Below are 26,426 nucleotides of genomic sequence, written 5' to 3' on the forward strand. Positions count from 1 at the left end.
AAACTGGCAGAAAGCAAGATGGTAGCTAGATTCAAAGTAAACAAAAAAGCCTCAATAAATGTTTGTGTGGCTCAGCAAAGGGAGACCATTAACAGACAAAAGGGGAAGTTGGTTAATATAGTTTCCCATATAGATCTCTAGAAAAAAGAAGTTGATTCAACAGAATTCTTTTTCCTAATATCCAGTGTAAATAGCATGTCCTGTAAATATAAATCTATTACTCTTTGTCCAAGATAATGTGGATATAGAACATTACTTATTTCCTCCTTCCTTGTATTTAGCTCTTAACTTCCCTTAAGCTCCTCTTCTTTAGACTAAATACTGGTCTCTTCAGTGTATTCTTTTTAGTTTTTAGCTCAAGTTCAACTTGTGACTCATAGATGGCTTTACTGGAGAGCTGCTACAAAGTTAGGACTTCTTCAATTGTGTTTGTCCAGTTGAGTATTCTTGCTTGAAGGACAGAATTTAAAAGATTCTGAAGAGTAGCCGTGTCCTAACAAAATCTCATAATCTTTCTTTTTTACCTGTGAGTATTTCTCATATTGACAAAGTTTCTTTTGAAATCTGTTCCTGTCATCCAAACTTTTTACAGCCTAAAAAGTCTAAACAGCTTTTTACAGCCTAAAAGTCTTTTACAGACTAAGCAGTCAGAAGTGTATTTTGGTAAGCATGTCCCTCTTCAGCCTCCCAAATCCAGAAAGAGTTTCTACTGCGCAGCAACAAGTGTGTTAACTTTGACAGTGAACACAGCTGTGTTCACTTTGACAGTGAAACATTGACAAACAATGTAGGGTACAGTTTTCCGGCAGTTTTGCTTCCCCCTTTGTAGTAACTTCCTCTAGGCCATATTTCCTGCATCTTAGAATATCAAGGAAAAAGCCTTACTAAAGTCAAAATAAATTACAGAGTGGACAAGATGAGGCTTGTAATTCACACTGAGGTCACAAGCTTTCCAAGAAAACTGAGCTGGCAGAAAAAATTACACAGATTTTTTTCTCAAGAATAATTATAAGAGGAAGTGCAGCTCCATGACAACTGTTTGCGTTTCTTGTAGTCCTTAACCAGTCCAACACATTGGAAAAAGGGCCAAGTTTGCTAATCAGTATCTTTTAGTGGGTCCCTTTGACCACAGAATCTCACAAAATCATTCATGGGGCAGGAACATGGGGGCAGGGGTTGGGGAAGCTGTTACACAAATATCACGTGCAGCTGTATCAGGTTTTGGTTTCCGACTTTATTTAGGCTGCAGAAATAGTGAGTTTCAAAGTACGTATGATCTGTCTTGAAGCAGAGGCTATCTGGATCTGACTTGTGGCTGCATTGCACGCAGAGATGGTGCAAGGTTGGGAGAAGGGTGTTGGGAGCAGTGAGGCTGGGTCTCAGGCAAGCAGAGAGAAAGCATGGCTCTACCCCATGTGACAATGCTACAATGCTGCTTATTGCCATGTAGAAGGCTTATCCTAACTCATCTAATCCATATTGCTCCTTCCTTATCAGAAAACCATTTCTCTGCCATAACAGGAAAAGATAATGATACTAATTTGACATGACTGGTGTGTTACACACAGCTGTAACAGATGTTTACAATCTCTTGGGGGGTAAAGGATAAGGATGATTCTTCATTTTCCTCCCTAAGAACTTGCAAATAGGTTGTTTGTTTATCAATTACTCTAGTGTTTGTGCAATTGGAATTGAGCCTGGGGTAGGAACTCTGGTTTTCTTTTCTAGTCTCCCAAAACCACCCGTTGTCCAGACTTGTCCTCAAAGATGGCAAGTAATAGCTCTGTCAATCCTTCTGTCAAAAACTACTTTCTCCTTCACAGGAGGATTAAGTCCTCCTATGTAGTTTGAGTAGACTTTAGAAGTGCTTGCTCTCTAGTGGTTTGCTCTATGCTCTGCACTGAAAATTGTGATAAGCACTTAACAGAAGCTTGCTGGACAATCTGTTCTGCTTCATTCTTTCATCATCAGATCATCAGATGGAAAAGTTAAAGCACGTTCCTTTCTCAGTACTGATGTCCCATACATTGGGTGGTCGGATCATGAGAGGCCAGGTCCTACTCATCTTTCTGTGGTTAATGTTCTTTCCACTGCCTTTATTATTTTTATTCTTGTCACTATCCATTTGCAGTACATTGTCTGTTTAAAAACAGCACATACTGTAGCAGAGATAATGATGCACAAATTGGCATCTATTGCAGATAGAGCTTTGACAAAAACCCCAACAGTACTTGCCGATACTCTGATTTACTGGTACTGTGTCGTATGTAAGAGTGTTCTGTGTGGAAGTCAATCACTTGGTTAAAAAAAAGAAACAAACAAAACCCCCATAAAACAACAACAACAACAAGACCAAAATCCACCCCCATCTGTAAAAGCTAAGCTACAGAAATTTGTGTCTGGTACATTACTTGAACTGATTAGGACATAGAGGGCTGGATTTAAATGCTGTACCATTTTACATAAGCTAACAATCTGGTCTAGGAAAGGAAAAACAGCTTTATATTTATAAGGACATAAGGTAGATTTATTGGAGTTTGTGTTTTTGGTGATTGATGTAGTACATAGACATAATACATGCCAGCTGGTACTCCTCCGTAAATCACAAACAATAATATTTCCTTTTATTTCAGTGTGAACTCTCTGACTTGCTTGAATTCCTTTTTAATTCAAAATACTTTGTATTTGCAGTTACAAATTAGAAATATATCTGCACGAACAAATTAGAAACATTGCACAATGTTACTATAGTGGAACCTGAGAGTATTATCCAAAATGTGTATTGTCAGGGTTTATTATCCTTCATGAGCTAGATCAAAAGCATTTTTCCATTTCTGCCCATGTTTCAGAATACGTATTTCTGTCTTTCTCCATTAAAACTGATGTGTTTTTGGCTGCACATCATTTGGTACTCTAGCTGTATATGGAAGCATCATGTTTTGTTAATGGATCACAAACAGATTTGACTATTCTATTCCTTTTTATCTCCACTTTGAAAGTTCTTCCTTGCTTTGTTAGCAACTGTAAAATAACAGATTTACATATTTGGCATGAAAAAAATCAGAATTTTGATGTACTGTAGGATAAATCTAGTGACCTACATGCTACAAGTAGTCTTAAACTCACGATTTATCTGGTCTCTTTAGCCTTTAAGGAGACTGCATCTCCGTACTCTTTCTTTTCAGTTTTCTGTAACTAATTGACCTGTTGATAAATGTAATGTGTGATGTAACAGGATCTAAATATAAAATGTTGTGTTTTCAGAGTGTAAAGGGTTGTGAACTATGCAAAATGGAAGAAAGTAAAGTTGCAACAAAACAATTGTTCAATATGCATAGTCATGTAATGCAACAAGCACATTCCTGCAGCTTGCTAATAAATTCAATAAATGGGAGTTATCAACGGTTGGTATCTGCCTTTGTTGTTATCCAAATGAACAAATGGTCCATGGTGACCTTTGATAGTTTATTTTAATTATATTTTAGTGGCTGTTTAGGGCTCTCAGACAGGTTTAGTCAATAAAAAAATATATTCTCCCTGGCATTCTTACAGATAATGAGTGTCTTATAGTGTTTCTCAACCTTCAAGTTACATAACTTTAGCCTTTTTAAACGAAACCATGCTGCTGCTTGTAAAAGAAGACACTGCTACTCAGTTCATGTGTATGAAAAGTGGCATCAGTTTCCTTAAACAGCTCGCTCTTGTCCACTGACATTTAATGTTTAGGCCCACTCCTGCTAACTTGTGTGTGCTTCATATGGTGGAAGTTTTACTGAACCTTAAACTCCAGATGAGGAATGGTTACAGATAGTACAAAGTAGACAATACTTACTTTTTGTTTGCATCTGAATTCTTCTTTTTTAGAATATATGAAAAAAAAATCGTACTTTTGTGTTTATTTGTATCTTCATGCTGTTCTGAATTTTAAATAGAAATTAACTAAAGCATTTTTGTTTCTGGAAACACACAAAACTACCATTTGCTTTTAAATATGACATTCTATCATTTCAGATGTATTTTATTTTGTCATTTGCATCTGTTCACTCTTTAAAAAGATTATTAGAAGTCAAAATACAGAGGTGCTACCACTTAGAAATGTGAGCTGAAGATTTGTTATTCCAGGACCTGTGCTTTTCAGAAATATGTTTCCCTAATTTGACCCTCAGTAACCCTTGAAAGACCCAAGCACAAGTTACAAACTAATTACATGAATTGCTTTACTGGAACTTGTTAGGCATTTTCTGTTTATACATTAATGTAATATAAATATATCTCAGGCAACAAAAGCCCTTGGGGCAAATTTATGTCCCGAGTAACCCTGTTCTAGTGACCTCAACAGAATTATTCAAAGTCAAGACAGAATTTAAATTGGAAGACCAGATCTTCAGCTGCTGTTAATAGTCTCAACTCCACTACAGTCAGTGTAGCTCTGTTCACAACAGCCAGAAAGACAGAATGCCTCCTTCAAGTATGTTTTTTTGATTTGCAGGCACTTCTAGCAAAGGGGTTGGGCTGCCTTTTCTTTCCAGGTTTAAAAATGAGCAGAACTTATCTATAGAAACAATTTTGATTATAATCTAGCAATTTTATAATGTATACAACCTTCTTTTGTCTTCATTTTGAAAAAAGGCTTCATGGAATAGTGAGGAGTCCTACATCTTTGGGTTTTCTATGCCATTTTCTGTGCTATGATCTAGCTTCTAAAAAAATTTCTCTAACCAAGCAATATATAGGAAGTTATACTTAACAGTTATATGGTGTTGCCTAAGAGTCTGTATAAATATAGGAATAGTCACCTAGGAATAGACAGTCTTTGTTTGTGTTTTATAACAGCTTTTTTCAAAAATAAATTTAAAATTAAGGCTAATCTGTGTTCCATCCCTACAGACGTGTATATCACTTTATTTTTACCTTGGGGATTATCTCCTTGGTTTAATTCAAAAAAGATGTGCCCAGAAATAAGTCTGGATGAGAGAAGTTTCTCAATTGGAAATGTGGATTGTGAGTATTTTGTTTAGGAGGAGCTGCTAGTGATCTGCAATCTTTTACAATATTATAGCAATAACCCATCAGTGAGAGTTGTTTGATAGAGTTTTCATTCAGTAGTCAACATTAACATTTTTTTTTCCAGCACATTGAAATGTGTGTCTATTCCTCTTCTTAGAGGTTTTTTGAACTAACTATAGGGGTCAATACCATCTTTTTTTTTTTTATGTGACCTCTATTTGCTAAACAAGTATTAAGTTACCATCAGTAACTTAATAAGTAAGTAAGCAGTCAGCTGACATGCTGGAAGAGAAACTGCATAAACTCTTATAAATGGTAGCCTGTAATGAGCCTGTATTATTGTTCTCTAAAGCTCCTCTGCAGGCTTAGCCAAGGAAGTGGAATTGTAGTTCAAGATGCGAGGCCGGCGATCCTCACTGTTGATTAATGTTTCAATGTCTTGCTGGTCAATATCCTCAGCAGAACTGAGGCCCTGCTGATTTTTTCTGGCTTAGGAAATGTTTTCTGTCAAGGCCTCTTGTCCATCAAGAGAGTCAACTGCACCTCCCAGCTAGGGAGCCTGTGTTCTGATCCAGAGTGTATCCTGTGCCAAGTGAAATCAAGTCCGGCTATCTCAGTACTGCAATCTGTAGATATTCCTAGGTTAACTTTTAAAGGAGGTGGCTGGAATACCAGTGCAGGATAGCTATACTTATGTGGCTGTTTGGTAAGTTCCAGATAATATTTTCAGTATTTGGCTCTGGTCTTTAAATCTCATCACTGTGTTAGATGAGATTTTATCCTTGCTTGGCTGGGATAAAACCTTTCCTTCTATTGCCTACATATGTGATACTAATTGAACATGTTATTGCATAGACTTCTACAGGTTTTCATAATTTTAATTTAAAATTTTAATTTTAAGCAGTCCAGCTTCTCCCAAAGTAGCAGTGCTAATTTGAAAGTGTGATAGCTGACAGACAAACTTTGTGAGATTGTCTGTACATGCTTTTTAATTAATGTTTTGTTACTGGAGTCGAGAGGGATGGAAACAGATTTTAAAGAGAAGGAAAAAAAAATTGTTGGAAGAAAAGAATCAATATTTCTATGACAGACAGAAAGGTAGTATCAGCAGATGGTCAAATCTGAGGAAGAACAACTCCAAAGCAAAACATAAATCTTCTGGTTTATAGACTGTCAGGGAAGAATTGCCTGCAGAGAGATGCACACAACCTAGGAATCAATCAGGAGGAGACTGACCTCTGCATCCAGACCCATCAATAAGGCCTTGTTGGAACAACTATGATGGATGGATGTAGGAAGACTGGCAGGGAAGAAAGGGGTGGGAGTTTTCCTTTACAAGAAGAAGCAGTTTGAGTGGGCAGGTTTCTTGTTGATTAGGATCAGAGGAGGGGCTGGCATGGGTGACATAACGGTGAGTGTATTTTAGGGATCACTTGCTTAGTCTGAGAATAGGACATCATCATATTTAAGCAACTCTTGAGACCCTTGTTCTTGGGATAGACTTTATCTTCCCTCCTGCCTGCTGGAAAAGCAATGCATAAAAGCAGCCCAGGATGTTTCTGGAGACTGTCAAAAGGACACTGATGAGGGTGCTATATATCTGAGTAAGAGAGTCCTCACAAATAAAGAGCTGGCCAAGAAGGCAGTAATCAAAGACAGCCTTGGCTGGTAGCAACCATGAATTACTGAAGCTCATGTGAGGAATTCAAGTAGCAGAGTATCATCCTGCCCTTGAAAAGAGCCAACTTTGTGTTTAATTAGAGAACCCATAAATGGGATATTTTTGAAGTCAGATGGTGAATGCCAAGGGTAAATCATGCTCGACTGATCTGATCACAGTCTCTGATGAAATTACTAGGTTTGTGGATGAGAGCCCTCTCCTGGGATTTGTCCTGTTTTGCTACAGTCACAGATTCATCTGTTATTCTGCGTTGGAAGGGACCCACAAGGATTGTTGTGTCCAACTTTTAAGTGAATGACCCATACAGGGATCAAATCCACAACTTTGGTGTTACTGTTCCCTAACCACCTTTTTTATATCTTTGAGAGTTACAGGAGAAGAGGGTACATGGTGGTGAGACAGAGAACACCTTCATGGCTTTTGGATAGCAACAAACTGCACGTGTGGAGGCAGTGAAGCTGATAGACTTCCTTGCGGGTTTACCATTCAAAGGTACACTGGAGAAATGGACTGACTGGAATCTGATGAGTTTCAATAGAGATTAATGCAGTCTTTAACCTGGGATGGAAGAGCTCCTTGCAATGATAGAGGCTGAGGCTCAGTGGCTGGGGAGCAGCTATGTGGAAAAGCACTTAGGGGTCCTGGCAGATGGTTAAGATGAACATGAGCCAGTATTATGCCCTGCCAGCCATGCAGACTGACAGCATCCTGGGCTCTGTCAAGAGGAGCATGGCTGGTAAATTGAGCAATGCGGTTGTCCTCTGCTTGACTGTTAAACCACATGTGGAGTACTGTGCTTGGTTTTCAGGAAAAAGGAAAAAAAATACAAGAAAGATGTTAAACTTGACTGAGTCGAGCTGTGGGCCACCAAGATGGATTGAAACATCTGCCCTATGAGAAGAGTCTGAGAGGACTGGACCAAATAGTGGTCTTCCACTTTGAGGTTACTTCAAATATAGAACCAGGCTTTTCACTGAGGTGCACAGGCTTAGAACAAGACACAAGGATAATGTGCTGAAACAGGAGAGGCCTCCAAAGGATATAACGGGGAAAATATATTTTCTTTGGGGATAACTAAGCATTAGAACTAGTTTTGTGAACATTTTGTCTTTGGAAATTTTATTGGGATGTTGGACTAGATAGCTATTGGGGACCTTTCCAATCTGTTATTCTAGGAGAATTAGAAAGTAATAAGTTCTAGTTGTCCATAAGCAAGCAAACAAAACAAGAAGAAGAGAAAAAAACCCCAAAACCAAAACCCCCACACACTCCCCTCTCCTAACCAGGCTCATAAATCTGCATTTGGGAGATTCTTTTCATGAAAATTATATTTCAAAGTTCTTTAACTCTTCCATTACTTATCAAAAATATTACCATGTGACCAGCTAATATATCTGAAATAATGAAAATGGGACTCACTAGTATATCTGTGATAAATCTGAAGTCATGAAAGAGCACATATATAACTATATATTAATTTATGCCATTTATACCATTGCTGGATTTGACTATACTACGTTTTCTATTTAGATTTTGTTTGAAAAAATCATAAGCAAGCTATTTTTTAGAATAATGTGCCATATTTTCTGATTGACAATGTATTTTCTGACATCTGTTTTTATCTAGAACAGCTCATGCTTTCTGAAAACCAGATAAAGTATAAAACCTGAGGCAATCACTTTGAATATAATGGCAAATCAACATCTTGTTGATATACAAGATCAATTCTGATTCAGGATATGGTACCAAGTGCAACTTCTACCTTTTATTAGCAGATGTCAGGCCTTTTGTCAGGAATATTGGTATAGTCAAAGACCACTTTCTGTTGGTTTTTCTCATAAGTTCTGTGGCTTTAAATTTAGAGCTACCACTAAATAGGTATATTTTTGCCCGCTAGTGATGTCTACCTGACATGACCATCTCAGTCAATTGATATGTGGTTTTAGTGTGTGTGGTCTTTTGTACTGACAGTGGGTAAAGCTGTAGGAACTGAAGACACCGAGTATTGCTCTCTTTCCCATCTATTTCCTGCAGTTACTATGTGATTTTGTACTAATGTGATTACTGTGCGATTTTTTACCACGAGAGAGCATCATGAAATATTGTTGCTCATATAAGGAATGTCTGCGTGCTCTTCAAAAATGCCTTCAAGTGTGTTTAGCCCTAAGACGGGTTACTTAGCTTTACCCCAAAAAGGGTGCTGAGTTTGGCAGCACTGGTCTATCTGTGGGCAGAATCAATAAGCAGAAGAAGCTTTGTTGTATCAACAGTAGGAGCTGGGAGACTTCAATGCACATGTCGTTTAATCTCAAAGACGGTGGTGAGGAGTTTTAGGCAAGTCATGTAAGGTATGCTCTGAGGAAATGTTGGCATTGAGCTCAGGAAGCCAACCACATGTGGTTGCAGGGAACGGGGATCCATCCTTAAATGCCAGGTATTTATTGAAAGTCTGAAAAAGGCTGAGAATGGAAAGTATGTATCTGGACACTTCAGAGAATTATTTTCTGTTCTGAGTGCAGGCTGCAAAGTACCATGGCTTAGTGCAGGCTTTACTGAAAGAAAGTCAAAATAAGACACACAAGAATATCAATTCACAGAAAAAAACAAGGTTTTGAGTTCAGTTTAAAACCATGTGCTTTTTGGCAGAGCTAGTTGCCTTCCAAAATTTGGATTGTCCAGGTCTAATTCATACTCTCCATGTGTGTGCTTCATGTTGCTTACAGAGAGGATAGTGAGATAACAAGCCTTTCATTTAAATTACAGTAGTCTAGAGTTTGAATTTCATCAGACTGCTGGTTCTGTTATCCAACCTCCCTTATTTGATGGGACAGAGTACCACGACACTGAAGGAGACTAAGAGCTCCTTATGCAAAGCCCAGACAAGCATGTACTGATCTGTACCTCATCTGGCAATCAGCTGTGCTCCTTACTGAGACTGTATATGCCGGGGCGAAAAGAGTATGATGGTCAGGCTGGTGCTTGAGCCCCAAAAGTTAACTACTGTTTCTGCATATTGTCTAATAAGTACTGTCTAGAAGCTGTTTACTGTAGCCTTGTAGCAGTGTCCTAAACTTACCGAGTTTGCATCCCTTTTTTATCAGTGGGAGTTAAGTGCTCTTTTGCATTTAAAGTAAATAGCTGATAAAATCTTCTGACTAGCATGTGCCTTTCAAGCATGAAAAATACCAGTTTGTATGTCATGTGGCAGTGACTCTTTCGAACTCTACTGGAACAAAAGGTAACCTTGAAAGTGGACCCCATTAAATAGTATTCTTATCACTCACATAGTGATGTCACAGAAACTGCAAACCTTGAGCAGCAATTATATATTTGCTGCTGCTTGCCACTCACTAGAGAGTTTTTAACTGAATATGCTTTACCCAGTGTGTCACTTCAGTTTATGCTTCTGATCCTCATGTAAGCAATTCTTCATCTTTTATCTGCTGCTCAAGAAATTTTGTTCAAATTGCAGTAAAATGCTATTAAAAACAGTTGACGAGTTGCTCACAAGTCAGAAATTAATAGTTAGAATTGAGGCTAACAGAAACATTTGAAGTTACCCAAAGACCCACATGAGCTAAAGACCACAGGCCTGGGTAGAAACAAAATCTATAAGGTTTAAAAATCTAAATGTTTAACATAATCAAAATGTTGAGTGCTCACCAGCGCATCTTTCTAATCAATAGAAAAAAGAAGTTAAACTTTTCTTGACAATGCCTTAAGGAGGCATGTATTCCTCTAACATAAGATTTTATTTTTCTACATCTCTATCAAAAGTATTGTGCTACAAAAATGGAGAAGATATCACTGAGAACAAAAGTATAGATAGTGTGACCTGAGGTAGGATGACAAGTGTGAGGGAGTTCAGGGGGTGTGGGACACTCAAGTAATGGTTTCCTGTGCTTGGCTTTCTACCTGGACAGCTTTGTTTGGGTTATTTCTGGTATTTTGCTTGAAATGTTTGAAATAGCAGAGGCTACGTTAGTGATGTATAAAGTCTTCCAGCATTAATGCTTTTCTGTTTAATCCAGCAGACAGTTTAGAATACAGGGGTCAGAGAGCTTGAGGCAGTTACATTTTCACAAAGACCTTGCTTGGGGAGTGAGCGTGGAGAAAAGCCCATTTCCTAAAAAAATTATCTGGTAAATATAGAAATACAATGGGGATTTAATATGTGCCAATAAAGTTGATTAGACTAAACTGTAGCACCCTGGAGGTGCTTGGCTTCCTTGTGATACAACTTGCATGGGGAGTTACTGTGTTGTAAATTACATGTGCTGTCCTGTAGTTTCACTGCTCTGTTTTCACTTTCCAGGGAGTCCATGTGCCAGGCTTTACTTTGGGAGGTGTTAGGAGCTAATCAAGATTTTGACAAGAATTGCACCAAATGTGTCTCGTGTTCATGCCATTTCTTAAAGAAAGAAAGACTCCATCCAGGTGGGCTTTGTGCGCTGTAGTAGAGAGCAAACTCAAGCTCTCAGGCCCCTTGGTTATAGGCCCACCGAATGTCAATGCTGCCCAGAGCAGGATGAGAACACGCACTTGACAGAGCATTGTGTCAGTACCCTCAGTTCCCATTTAATGTCTCTGAGGCATAATTACTGGTTTTGTTGCTTTGGAGGGTCCATTAGTTCAGAGGAATTTGGTTTTGTTGGGGTTTTTGAGTACATTTTGGATTTTAAATAGTCAAAGTATGTGTTTTAGCCCCTTGGAAAGGTGTTAGCGTAGTGTGATACTGCAGGTGCCTGTTGCACGCCCTGGGAGGTGACAAAGGGGGTTTTTTGTTGCTAGAGCAGCTGCAATGTGCTGGGGACAAGCTCATGGAGTTTTGTTTTCTGCTGTTAGAATCAGGCGCTTGAGTGAACTGTCTTGTCAGCTGTGTCTGGGTTTCCTCATGTGTTCAGTTTGGATGAGGAAGAGACCAACAGGCCTGAACTGACAACATAGAAACACCCTTGTCTTTGAGTTGTACGGCTGGTCTGATAAAAAATGATGGCGTGCACTCTGTCTAGATTGTAGTGTTTGCATAATGATGAAAAAAATATTTCATGAACATATGTTGTGTGGTAAACTAGGAAGACTGCAGGAAATCTGATGTAAACACGTAAAAAAATGGAATTGAGAATTAATCATACAAACATGCTGTGCCAAGCAAAAATGTTTAGAGAAGTCAACAAAAGCTATTATGGGCATTGGTAAGACCATGTAAAAATCACCAGATTGCTTTAATAAGGACCTGAAATGTAACCAAGAATTTAAGAGAAATACTTTGGAGTAGGAAACTTACTGTCTTTGTGTTTTAATGGCTGATGTAGTAGTTAGGTCAGTAGGTTTAGAAAGCAAATTAACATGCCTGAAATGAGAAGTATAGCAGCAGTAAGAGAAATATGGGCTTCCAGGTAACTATTTTTTAAAGTCTCCATGGAAGAGACAGAGAAAGAAAAGGATAGAAAAAGGAAACTGCATTTTAAGGCTTTGGGATAATACAAGTCTTAAAAAGCTCAACATGATATTTAGGGCTAGTAAAACTACTGATACTGTAACTGTAGGGACTGGAACATATTACACACAGTGATGTATAGATGCAGTAGTTAAGCTAGGAGGCTGAATCCTGTAATCCTCACTAAACAAAAATCCCATTGAAGTCAGTAGAAGATTTGCGTGAACGAGGAATGCATAACCGGGCAATTAGAGACAAAGTTGCAGCCTGACCTTGACTGGGCCTTTGTGCCTGTGATTAGCTGTACCCAGAGCATCTGGGTACATTTGTTTAAAGGCACAGTCAATTTTAATGACATCTCAAAAAAGAAATACAATTATGCCATAGTTTAAGTTCTAATGGATCCAAATGACAAATGCAAATAATTGCAAAGAAACATATTAAGGCAACACTTCTATAAAGTTAGTCTTTTGAAATAGCAAATTCTGTGTTCTTTATTCTTTTCCTTCTCAGGAAAAACAGGAGTTTAATAGATACTGTTCAAGTTTTGCCACTTGTAATTGAGAGTGGCAACTATCTGACTTTTCTTAAATGTAAGAGAGCATGGGAAATTATTGCGAGGTGTCAGAAATAGCCTCTAGTTAAACTAATAAAAATATGTCGTAGCATCTGCTATACACATTTATAAAGCTAAATAAATAATTGCTCTCCAAATTGTTTTAGAACTATTCCAATATGAAACAAAATGTCCTTAAAAATAATTCATTTATGTTTTTCCTTCTTTTGCAATCGTGCAAATAAATTTGAAAATAAACAAAACACTTTCTTTTGAAGCAAAATTTAATTCAGCATACCAGAAATGTCATTCTCACTGCCAGTTACTCTAATGAGACATGCGCTTCTTGTGTCTGAATCTTTGTTTGAAAAGAGCTGCTGTTAAAGCATTGAGGAAATAGCAGTTCTCTGTAAAAGAAATGTTAGAAACATGCAAGAACAAACAGAAGTTGTTTCATGGTCTGGTCCTGTAAATGGTGACCTCAGTGATTATAATGGGCTCTTGCTATTACTGTGTGTGTGTCCAAAATTCCTTTGTCCAGGACTGCAATCTTGTAAAGACATATGTGTGCTTTGTGGTACCTGCAATAATCTACTGGGGAAAATAATAAAAGGAATCCTTCTACTGCATTGTTTCTGTGTGCATATAACTCCATCACGGTTTTATATGAAAACCATTATGAGTAATCTTTCCAGATTGTCTTTAGGAAGAGGTTTCCTATGGCTGGAAAAGCACTTCCTGAGAGGTTGCCAGCTGGAGAATTTGAAATTTCTCTCTGCATAAATTCTCCTGTTTTGACACTTTGTCCTGCTAAAACCCAAGAAAACTTCTAGAACCTTTGATTTTGAAGATGATGATGAAAATAACAGGATCTATTTTTTTTTCAGAAAGTTGAGAGCCTTTTGTTGTTTTTTTTTTTCTTCTTCTTCTTTTTGTATTAGAATCTGTCATCTCAAGATGTGTACCTTTACTGCTGAAGAATAAAATCTCCTGGTTGGAGACTGGGCATTGCATAGTCATAGTACTAACCCACTTTTACTCCCTTATCTCTTCTCCCATTCCTGTTTTCATGTCACAAACCTGACTGGGTTTCTTTACCTAAAGTTCTGTTCAAGACTCTGTGACCAAGTGACTACAAAATGCAATGATACAAACCCATTTTTTACTTCTAAGAGCAGATAAAAAGCTTAACATGAGTAAATATTTCAATGTAACAGTAAGGTTTATGCCTATGCTTAGCTTAATTTTAAGTGTATTCCTTACATCTCTCCACAGACTTGGAATAACTAGACCTCTTTCTCCCTTTCACCTGCTCTCTGTATGTCTCCTTTTAATTTATATAATCCATATAAGTCTGGTTTTTTTTTCATTAGTTTCTGGGCCTGGATAAGAATGGAGGCAGCTCAGCAAGGTGGTATAGGACAAGTTTCAACAACTAATGGTAATTATAATCTATTTCAAGATGTAATGTTGTATCTTCTGTCAGGGGTCATATGGGTTCTTGCCATTCAGTGGAAGCACATACCTCAGGGCTGCTTCTTGCAGTAACTTCATTCTGCAGTCAAACCTTATTCAAAAACTCTTCTGATAGCATACTGTGTTCAGCATTGGATTACTCTGTCCTGTCAGTGTAAATTAGCATCTATTTTAATACTGCTGATGTTCCCTGATCCTTTCTAAGTAACATTGCTGTACAATACGCTATTCAGAATAATTTAAGCCAAAAATAATGGGCAACATACATTTCTCCTGATTTAGTTGCATGAAAGGGAGTTGTGACCAAGTCTCAATTTAGTTCTTGGATTTGCCATTCTTAAGGTTTCATTTGCCTTTCCCTATCTCTCATGGCTTGCTGGCAAATCTCTTAATACCTGTCAGGTTTTACATGGTACAATAAGCTTTCTCCTTTAGTGATACACAAGCATTATTTCTTGTTTTGTGATCAAAGACCCTCATTTTTTTATCATTTTTTGCTCCTCATAGTTCAGAACAAATGTGACAGCTCCACAGAACTACTGATCTTTTATACTGCAGTTTGCAATGAAGTTAGCCAATCATGGAAAGCAAAAATGAAAAAAAAAAAAGTATTACAGGCTGAATGTCTAAACAAATGGATTTTTCTCTGTATAACTTATCTGTAACAGGTGTCGAACTGTGGTCCAGAGGATGTTCCACACAGAATTCAGAGTGGAACAAATTTCCACCATAAATTATCAGGACAGGCACAAGCAGGTTGTGGGTAGCAGGTCCTCTTAATTGTATATCTACTGAGGATAAAAATTCAGATGACCTCTTTCTTTTGCCTGGATTAGCAAAGATCCTTTACATAAAATATTTAAGTAGTAGCTTGATAACAAAAATAAAAGCTTCTTCTGGTACTTTTTTCATTAATGAAATATCACAATTTAATACCTTAGTTTCCAAAACCTGTCTGATCTGTTAGTCTGGTGTTTTACTTTGGCTTATTAAATAGACTTGTGTCAAATAAACTGAAAAAATATGATGCCAAATAACATAAACCAATAATAATGTAATTTTAATGGCATATACTTAGAAACCCTAAAATTTAATAAAATGCACAGGTTTCTGAGGACCTTTAAGTGTTTCCTCTTTCATATATAAAAAACTTGTTTGTAATAATTTAAAACTAAGAGTTTTCAACTAAAATTGCTGTGTTATAACTTACTCATTACTCTTTAGTTTTTGTTGAATTTTAAATAGTGTGTTGTGTTTATGGCTGGAATATTTTTTGAAATAGTGACAAAGTAGGTGGTCTAGTAATTAATATTTCTGTACAGATCTGTAAACTGTGCAAGATTTGTTTAAAAAAACAGAAATCATGTCCTTTTAGATTAAGACATTTGTTTAGGAATAAAGTTCAAGTTTGTCTTTGAAATTCAATGATCTAGTTTCACAGCCTGTGAAATTATTTGTTTTATGAACCATTTTAAAAGTATAATTAATTCAAGAAGTTTCTGTGACCTGTTGCTAAATATTTAGACCATAGATTAACTATATTTGTTCAGTGTTTCAAATAGTGATTTTAAAAACTTGGTGAAAAGGAAAGTTACTTAGTAGTGAGGGAAATTATTCAACAATGATACGATACAACGTGTTCATGTAATCTTTCTCTCTTATAAATGACTTCATTTTCAAAAATTCAAGAATAAGCAAAAGTGTTGAATTGAGAACTGAATACTCTCATCACAGTGAGAACCTATGTGTTCAGTATAACTCAGAAATGTTCTTACAAATGCGAAATTTATTATTCCTACTCTTACTGAAACCTCTTTTTACCAACAATTGACCTGTAAATAGAAAACATGACGTAAAAACTACCTACTGCCTTCTTGAAGCCACTCACTTGATAGGAAGCCAGAACTCCTACTCACTGACTGATTAGGGTCTGGGATACATTCGTGTAGCTCAGGTACTGTGCTCAAGCAGTGTCTCAGAATTGAAATCAAAATGAAGGAGCTGCCCCTTACCTCTCCACTCAGTAACTGCCAACTTGATACTGAGAAAGTTTTTAATTCTCACTGCCTGTGTTACACTTGCTCAAGTGATGACAGTTCATTGCAGTGCTATGTTAATAATTTTCTTCAGAAAAAGACTATATTTGTCTGATTTTTTTCTGACAAAGCTAAGGGTAGTTGTTAATAATGGTAATGCCAATGAAAGCTAAGCAAAGATTGAGAATAAGCAATCTTATTTGAAAGTCCTGATAGTTTATTCTTTTGTGCTGATTTTGATAGGATACATGTGACTGCTGAAAGGAAAACAAGAGGTTGCAGGGTATTTTGAAAAAACAGCCATATTCAGACCATATTAAGTAAAAAGCCTAACTGGCATTTTATCCTTTTCTGAGAGAGTAAAGTCTTATAATGAGGAGGATTTCTAGTAGGACTGCAAGTTTTTCTTTTCAGAATTGTGTGGTTTGCTTTTGTCAGTGTTAATTAAAAGTTGCTTAAAAGTATTCAAAATGAACGTATTGTTTTTATAATGTGTCAAATTCTACAGAACTGCCATGTGGCCTCAACCCAGATGTCTTGTAGATGGAGTGCATGCAGTCAGCACCAGAACCTTGCTGGCTGTGGTGGCTGCATTGCAGAGGGCACTGGCATTCTCATTCCGTTAGCTGTCTCCTTTCTGCCGGGATTCTGTGCCTGTTAATCACCTTGACATCTCAGCAGTTATCACAGTGTTGTCCTTTATTTTCACTTTACAAATGTTTTTTACTTACAAGGGGTTTTCCCTTTCTTCTAGTCATGCATCTGGTCATGCATGGCGATCCACACATTTGTCACCACTGGTAACTGGAGCTGCTGATGACCAACAAAATAATACACAAATCTCATCTGGTACAGATTGCACTGCCTGATGTCTTCAAGATTTAATCAGATGTAAGCTTTTCAGCAGCAATAATCCAAATCCTTATTGATTCCAAGTCTGTCTGTAATGCTAGCTGGAAGCTTCAGTACAAGGCTTTGAACATTAAACAATCCAGATGCAGCTGCACTTAGCAAATGGTTATCCCACATATTTGCAGCCTTTGACCTTTTTGTGGGCTTACCTAGTGAAAGCTCCTGAATAGTGAATTAAGCCTATTGATAATGGGTTTGATTTCTGTATTTTATTTTTCAATTACAATTTGCTGTACTCCTAGAAACACTCTGCATGGGTTTAGGAATACAGGTTGAACATGGCTGCTTTGGAACAACACAGATTTTTAAAGATCAGGCCGAAGTGTGTGAGAACAAAACCTTTCCTGTTACTATAATCTAGTTGTGAAATTGCTTCCCAAAAGAGTCTAGCTAAGGTGCCACAAATCCTCTTTCTCAAAACTGCTCTCTGTTATAGTCAGGAATGGTATTAATTGCCCAAGTTTGTAGAAACCTGTGAGAACTGGCTGTCCAAACTGAGTTTTTAAAGCAATTAGGCAGCAGACTACAGAGTTGCTTTAGAAAGTAACTAAATTTTTTTTTTCTCTCTGTTTCCCAGGGAATTCAAAATCAGATTAAAAAAAAAAAAGTATTTTCATAACTAATTCCCGTTGAATATATGAAAGTACTGGCATTTTTTTAGTGAAGGTTGAGAACCACTGAGGAAGGCAGGTACTTGAAGAATAAGTACCAGCCAAGAGCTATGTTTCAGAACCTCAGCAGGAGCTAAATATTTCACTAAAGGACTTAATGCTAAGTACCTTTGCGCAAATCTATGAACTTAGATATATTTTCCAGCACTGTCTAACAATATCTAAGTAAAATATCACCCTAAAAATGCTGGCATGCAAAAAATTAAATTTCCCTTAACATGGGAATTTTACATTACCTACCTCAGCTCAAATACTTGTACTTATAAACAGGAGGAGCAATATTAAATAGTATAAACCTAGGATGATTTTCTTGCAGTTTATGCATCTTGCTCTCAAAAAATGGCCCAAACAAGAGAAAAAAGATGTGATATGTAATATAGAAGTGAAACTTCTGTATTCTTAAGCTTATCCTTATAGTCAATGTCTTTTTCTTCCTTAGCAAATTCTCTTTTGAATTTCTTCCCAAATAATTTATTTTTCCTTGCCTATCTACTTTGTACATTCTCTCCCCTCACTCCTGCCATTTATTTGTTTTCTTTCCCTGATGTTATCCTTAGTATTTAAAATGCCATGGTGAATAGAAGTCACTTAAAGCATAATATAGTTCAGACTGTTTCATTTATTTATTTTGTACTTTGATTCTTACTTTTTAGGTTTGTCTGATGTGCTTTGTAGGCTCTTTGGATCAGAGACTGATTCTAATCTCTCGGCCGTTCTCATGATGTTTTGATTTGGTTCATATTAACTGCAGTGGTCTTTCTACTTATTTGAAGTGATGTGAAATAAAATTTATGTTCACTGTTTGGCTTCTGTAAAGCACTGTTTTGTTGCTGTATTGAATGGTAACTTTAGTTTGAACTGCAGTCATCCAAGTTTGCTGGTGGCAAATGGGTGCATGGGAGATCGAAATCAGGGCTTTTCTAGTAAGACCATAGAAGTGGGCATAAAAGTTGAATTTAATTCTTAACTATAATTTCAATTTTCAATTAGAATTTTTTTTTACTGGCATCAACTTCCAAAAAACCTAGCACTGAAATACATGAAAATTGCAATAAATTATTATGCAAGTGAAGTGTTTACAAATACTCCTCTCTTGCAATATTTCCATTTGCTTACAAATCATTTCAACATTCAGATTTAAATACTTGATTTTTAATCCATTTCAGTCAATCAATAAATACAGATTATAAGTATCTTAAAATGGAGGGGGTTGTAGACAGCATTTTCCTATTAAGAATTGTCAACAAAATCCTTGAAAATGAAATGAGCTGACAATTGTAGTCAGAGCAGATACATAAAGTACCATTATAGCATATTGCACCATCAATTATGTGTCAAGCACGCTGCCAAATATTAAGTGTTCTGACCTTTGTTATTAATAATAGAGGCAAACACTGGGGACATATGAAAGATAAGTAATGTAATGCATGGAAAATCTACTATATGTTTGACTTTGTCAATGGCTATAGAGCCTATTTGGTATCCTGCCCTTTCCCTTGCAAGCCATAATTTTATGAAAAACTGGACATACCATGTAATGGAAAGCCACATGGTGAAAAAATACTTTGATAGAACAAAATGCTCTGAAGTTAAATAAGTTAATAAGCAAGAGATCGTGTGTCATCAAGCTTTACTCCTTTATTTATATGTATTTGTCATTTCCCCTGCCCTTCATGAAAAATGTGAAATTAATGAAATGGAGAAGTGTATCTTTTTTGTATTCTCCATTCTTTCTCGTATTTTTAGGTTGTTATTTTGCTTAATACCACCTATCATCTTGTAGAGTTTGGCTAGTTGAAGGTTTAATCAGTGTCTTTCATTAGAATATACCTGCTAGTGATTTTAGGTGTTCATGCAGGACAACACTGATAATAGGTAAAAATGACAAAAATAGTAGAATGGTCAACCAAAGGATGGAGATAAACACTTATGAAGGGAGTGGTGGTGATTAAAAAAAAAAAGAAAGTTCAAACCCCAATCTCTTAACTGACTTGAAAACGCAAAGAAAATAGAAAGCACAGGATAGAGAAAACTCCTTCCTGTGCAATCACTCTTGACACTATTTCCTGCTTCCTTCTTAATGTATAAGATAAATTCCAGAATGCATTACCAGTAAAACATTAAGCAGTTGGTCCACGATTCCATCAGGAGCGCTCTGTAATTATATGAAAATCAACTGACTGTTTACATTTATCAAAAAGCTTTCTTCTGTCCTAGAAGTCACAGAATATCTCTTCTTACAACCGATGTTAATGTTCTATTATTTTTTTTTCCTCCCTTTGAACTTAACATTTGGGAATAACTAGCTTGGTGACAGTAATTACAGCTACAAACCATATTTCTTTCTGAACTTCACTAATCTGCACTTGCATAAGACTGAAAAATGAGAGCTTCTCTGATCTCTAGGACATTTTTGTTGATGTTGCTTTGTCTCATTGTATATTCTAAATAGGCATTTAAGTCTCAAAATTGTTTTGCAATGTAAATCCAGTGTCCTACACTACAAGCCAATGCATAATTAAGAAAGAGCAAAGAATAAAAGATTTGGACCAAGACAGTATATTTTTGTGAGCTTACCAAAGTTTTCACAAAATCAAAAATGTTGCCAGACTAATATTATATTTACAGAAGCAGATTCATTCTTCTCTTAAAAATTAGGAAACTCTTTCTAATGATCCTTAATGATCTGATGCTTATCCTATATGCAGGACACACTCTTGTAATCATCCAGAACTTAAGATTTCGTTTGATGTTCATGTCAACAAGATGTTTGGCTGTTCTACAAAATTAAATCACAAGTTCCTTAAACAAATGTTCCTCTAAACAATTTTTCATACATGAGAGTAATTTGCTGCAGTTAAAAAATACATAGATGTACAGGAAGAGATCATTGATCTTTGTGTCAAGGTAACACTGTAAGCATGTTGAAAAATCAACATATATTTTCTATGCTTTTTTTTGTTCCCTACCTCTGGATGCTAGGTGTAGTGTATTTAGTACAGATATATGTATTTCCTTCTCTTTTCTTTCTAAATTGGAAGAGGGAGAGAACAAAAGTTTTCCATGGTGTAAATTTCAATGGAAGCCATCTTTACAAACAAATAACTTTATTAAAATAAGCAGAAAATAATTCAGATGCAATAACGATGATTTTTTAAAAGTAATTTTATATATCTACTCCAGAAATTGTTTTCCTTTTGTTCACATTAAATGAGTACTTCAGAGAATCATAGAATAAGCTGAGTTGGAAAGGATCCTCAAGGATCATCAAGTCCAACTCCTGGCTCTGCACAGGACAGCCCCAAGAGTCACACCACGTGCCTGAGAGTACTGTCCAAACAGTCCTTGGACTCAGAAAGGGTTAGTGCTGTGACCACTTCCCTGGGGAGCCTGTTCCAGTGCCCAACCATCCCCTGGGTGAAGAACCTATTCCTGAGATCCAACCTAAACCTCCCCTGACACAGCTTCACGCCATTTCCTCAAATCCTGTCACTGGTCTCGTGATGAGATCAATGTCTGCCCCTCTGCTTCCCCTTGTGAGGATGTTGAAGACCACAGTGAGGTCTCCCCTCAGTCTCCTTTAGGCTGAACAAACCAAGTATCCTCACTCACTTCAGAACCTTCCCCAACCTCATGGCTCTCCTTCGGACACTCTCTAATAGCTTGATGTATTTTTTATATTGTGGCACCCATAACTTCTCACAGCACTTGAGGTGAGGGTGCCCCACTGCAGAGTGGGACAATCCCTCCCTTGCCCAGCTGGCAATGCTGTGCTGATGCACTTCAGGACAGCACTGCTGGCTCATGTTCAGCTTGCCATTGACCAGGACGCCCAGGTCCCTTTCCTCAGTGCTGCTCTGCAGCCTCTCCTTCCTTAATCTCACAACCCAGGCTGCCATGTCTCAGGTTGTAGGCACATGGCACTATGGCCCATGGAATATGAGTAAAACAATTCTATATTACGTTTGATAAAATGCTTAATTAAAGCCATTAATTTCTTCATATTTTGAGTTTTATTCATGCATATTTAATGTGTATAACAAATTCCATCTCCAGCTGAAAATACATGAGTTGGTTGCCTGACTAAAGAGGAATTCATCGACATACTTTATTTCTAACAATTTTACTCTTTCCTGCTCCATGCCCAGCCTACCAACAAAGTAATATTGAGTTTCATTACTTATTTTCCTGATGCTCTAGGCCTGTACTTTGAATGTCTGCAACAGCAATAGCCAACATTTTGTCTACTGTAGTCTGCACTACAGACTTTTAAGGATTCATCAAAGGTGGCAAAGTTTTGATTGAATTCTCTTTCCATGTTATCCCCATGATCTGCTAGGACTTCCTAGGATCAACTACTGGATGGCTAACCACAGGTTTTTTTCCTGTGCCTTTTGCATAATAGACTGGCTCCCAGCCTTGTGACAGTATATACACGCTGTGCCATGCATATTCCCATCACGTGGCAGACATGCATTTGCAACGCTGGCATTGTGCTGGTGCAGCAACTTGTTTCCCATTACTCAAGGGCCATGTGCTGCAGCACCCTCAGGAAACATTCTGGCAGGAGTGAGGCTGCTCAAACCCTGCACTTCTCACTTCTCAGGAGCTGCAAGCAGTGAGTAGCCAAATTAGTTGTTTGTTAAGCTCGGATTTTGGTCTCTGACCCACTGATTGGGACTCTGAGTGGCATTCTGCAAGGAGAGCAGGGGTGATGGGGAGAGAAATTCTCTGTGTTACCAGTAAATTTGAAGGACAAGCCCCCAGAAACTGATGATGCATGGCTTGGGTCAGGAATGGCCATTCCTGTGGTGGCAAGGAAAGAGATGAAGACCTGCATGGGCACATTTTTGAGACAATAGCTTGGTTGTTGAAACCTCCCAGGACAAAGTCATCTGCGAGGACACTGTGGTTAGCAAGGCTTCAGTGAAAACATTTTTTTTTAATTTCATAACACTTCATCATATAAAATGAATTTAAAATTGGTATTAGAATCCTAGAATCACAGAATGGCCTGAGTTGGGAGGGACCTTAAAGATCATCTAACTCCAGCTCCCCTGCCATGGACAGGTACACCTTTCACTACACCAGGTTGCTCAGAGCTACATCCAGCCTGCCCTTGAACAATTCCAGGGATGGGACATCCATAACTTCTCTGGGTGACCTATTCCAATGCCTCACCACCTTACAGTTCTGTACATAAGTGTGTTTACAGAAATGAGTTCTGTGAATTTCCCTTATCCTGAGGTGTTTCAGCTGTATTTGACACTGGATAAGGAAGTAGATGCAACCATACATGCCATTTTGTACCCTGGTAGTTGTTTGTGAGACAAGGAACAGTTTTGACTCGGGTGAGCTAGTTCTGACTAAGTGTTTTACTCACATAATGTTCAAAATCATTGAACTGAAAGGGGTTTTTTTGTTAGTTGGGGAGTCAGATAAGAATTTGTCAATTTCAGTTTATATAGTTTTGTATTTCTGCATTTAAGCATGTTTTACACTCTTACAGCCTGGTGGTTTTTTGACTAGAGCAACAGTTTTGTACTAAACTAGAGTCTCCAGCCAGTTGATGCATTTTGGACAAAGTGTACCTCTATATTTTGTGTCTCATACTGCCATCTAAGGGCCGTGTAGGCTGAGAAGGTAGCTAAAGGTTCTTCAATACTCTTTTTTCTCCATACTGCCTTTCTCGTTGGGAAGTCAGCAATTCATGAATGAGAAAGGTGGGCAGGGGATAACACCAGTCCTTTGATGCAATATGTTTCATCTGAGAGAAACAGAGGAATCTTCCTGATAAGTGATAAATTGGAATGTAAATTTCAGTCATTTGGAAAACTGTAATTGCAATAACTTTGTGTAAAGGCCAGCAATACAAGAAAGCAAGATTACAGGATTTGAGGCTACTCCTGAAACAGCAAGGGAGTGTGAGGTTTAGATTCTTCAGGGTACCAAAGTCCTCGTGTCCTACTGATTTAAAGAGTAGTGCTTTATAATAGAATTTGCTTATTAAGATTCTAGTACCCTAGAAAGATATTAAATAACAGTAATTAGTTTCTTGGTTTGGTGTTTTTTGGGTTTTTTTTTAACTGGTTTTGCATTTCTGGGTGTTTTGACTTTCCGTGACTAAGGGAACATGGGAAAAACTTGGTGTTACTGTAAGAGTATGTGATATTAAATAACATGAACATCATTTAAATGTTTTGAGGTTTAAGCATTCAAAATTTTATCACAAAAACTTATCTTTCCAGGATAAAAAAATAAAAAAGTTTGTTTTTTTTTTTTTTTATAATCTGCAAGCTGTGTTTGTATAGACTTAATTCTATAGATCCTTTCTCACACAGATGTTTTGAACTACAAGGGTGATAAAGAAGCGGTGGAAGAAGCAAAAGGTTTATTTGTCAATATACTACTGTTGGCACTGACTGACAGAAGCAGTTTTTATAATGAGGACCCCTTTGAGCACAACTTTATTTTACAATGTATGAGTTGCTTTTCAGGCTAGTTTCCAGCAAACCTTGTGTACTAGAGAAAGTAATTAATCTTGCATGTTACTTTGACAGGCTCATGCAAGCAAAGACCTGGAAGAGCAGTTGCGGTCTGTGTCCAGTGTGGATGAACTCATGACAGTACTTTATCCAGAATACTGGAAAATGTTCAAATGTCAGTTAAGGAGAGGAGGTTGGCAACACAACAGGGAACACTCCAGCTTTGACACAAGATCAGATGATTCCCTGAAATTTGCCGCAGCACACTATAATGCAGAGATCCTGAAAAGTAAGTACAGGACACAATCCACGTTCCAACACACAATAAATTAAAATCTGAAGGCTTTTCAGTTGTGTCAAAAATATTTTAAAAGCTAAGCATTGTCAGTAAACCAACCTCAGCAGTTTGATAGGATGTGTTGTCTATAATATAAAATCTTTGATAGTCAGCCTTTCAATGGAACAAATCACTGAGCAGACATATTCTAGGTATGTCCATTGTAAGAAAGTTGCTTTCTCAGCTCAGTAAATAGGGAAAGTGAAGTGCTTGTCTTCAAGTATAAGGAATCCTACTTTGTAGAGGCTGTAACAATTTTGCAGAAAGAAAAGAGGATGCTAATAGTTGGACTCATTGAACTGTTTCTTCTCATTTTCTGCCATTGCATCATGGCTGGTAATGCTTTCTTCTCTTATGAATTATGGCTCTGGAATGCCAAATAATCCACTTGTAACTTTTTCCTGTTACAAGAGGATAGTTGTAATGGTGTTATGATAAAACAAGCAAAACAGCTTTCAAACCAATGTGTTTGAATACCTTTCAGTGTTTCAGATAACTTGGGCAAAAATATATTAGCTTACAATTTAAGCAAATTCTTGTAGGCAGAGAAATGCAGGATTTATAGCAGGAGGTGTATTTTTTGACATGATATTGGAAATTGTGTGCCTTAATGGAGACTTCAAAGTACACATAGGGCAGGATTTCCATTTTTGTTGAATAGCCTACCAAATTCTAGTGCCAAAAGGGAATAAAGGGACCTGTACAGCCACAAGTCCCAGGGCTGTTTAGCTCAATATTATATTTGGTAAGAGGCTGTATAACATGATACAAAGTCTTTGGCCCAATTTATGTGGATAACCTGGGCACAAAAATCATCCATCAGATTAAATAACATGCTGTACATAATTGCTAAATAGTAATCTTTTCTGTTAAATTATACCCTTCTAGTTAACAAACTTAACATGTATTCAAATGAATTTCACAGTAAGTGTATAAAATCTAACATTTCTAATATATCACATCCAAGTGAAGTACTTTGTAGGGCTGGTTAAAATAACTTTGCAGAGGTGTGCAGTACTAAAGTGCAGACTTTACTCACGATAGGACTTGCCCCAGGCAAAGGAGAAAGGTAATAATTTTAAACTAAAGAAAATAGATTCACAACAGATAAAAGGAAGAAATTTTTTACTATAAGCATGGTGAACTACTGGAACAGGTTGCCCAGTAAGGTGGCAGATGCTCCATCCCTGGAAACATTCAAGGTCCTTCAAGTTTGAGTGGGGCTCTGAGCAGCCTGATCTGGTTGAAGATGTCCTTGCTCATTACAAGGGGGTTGGACTAGATGACAGGTGAACTTTAAAGGTCCTTTCCAACACAAGCCAGGCTATGATTCTGTACTCTGAGGTCTCCCCCTGCCTGTTAGGTTCCATTTTAGCTCCACTGTGACTTTTCCTCTGCTCCATAACAGTATGTCATGTCCCTATGAAGAAGAAAATTCAGCTAGAAGGTAACATAGAGAGATGTGTATTTCACTGACTGAAGGGTGTGACTCTAGCAGTTCATATTCTGGTTTTGAAGTTTAAAAAGGAATCCTAATTTACTGCAGGACAGTTTTGGTTTTAAACAGTTACTTTATAACATATGAAATTCCCTGTAACTTGGCAGGTATTGATACTGAATGGAGAAAAACTCAGTGCATGCCACGTGAAGTGTGTGTGGATGTGGGAAAAGAGTTTGGAGCAACTACAAACACCTTCTTTAAACCCCCATGTGTATCAATCTACAGATGTGGAGGTTGCTGCAATAGTGAAGGACTTCAGTGTATGAATATCAGCACAAATTACATCAGCAAGACAGTAAGTTCTCACTCTTTTATTACAGTTAA

General features: G+C 37.3%; 1 protein-coding gene across 1 annotated transcript in view; it reads left to right on the plus strand.

Annotated features, from left to right (window-relative positions):
• The window catches only part of VEGFC (vascular endothelial growth factor C), a 71,092-nt gene that overhangs the window by 29,442 nt on the left and 15,224 nt on the right, over positions 1–26,426 (plus strand). The window contains exons 2-3 of the mRNA XM_032109894.1: positions 24,340–24,553; positions 26,207–26,397. Coding sequence (XP_031965785.1) covers positions 24,340–24,553; positions 26,207–26,397 — 405 coding nt within the window. The remainder of the gene's footprint in view (positions 1–24,339; positions 24,554–26,206; positions 26,398–26,426) is intronic.

Source organism: Corvus moneduloides, chromosome 5 (genome assembly GCF_009650955.1).
Source record: "Corvus moneduloides isolate bCorMon1 chromosome 5, bCorMon1.pri, whole genome shotgun sequence".
Lineage (NCBI taxonomy): Eukaryota > Metazoa > Chordata > Aves > Passeriformes > Corvidae > Corvus > Corvus moneduloides.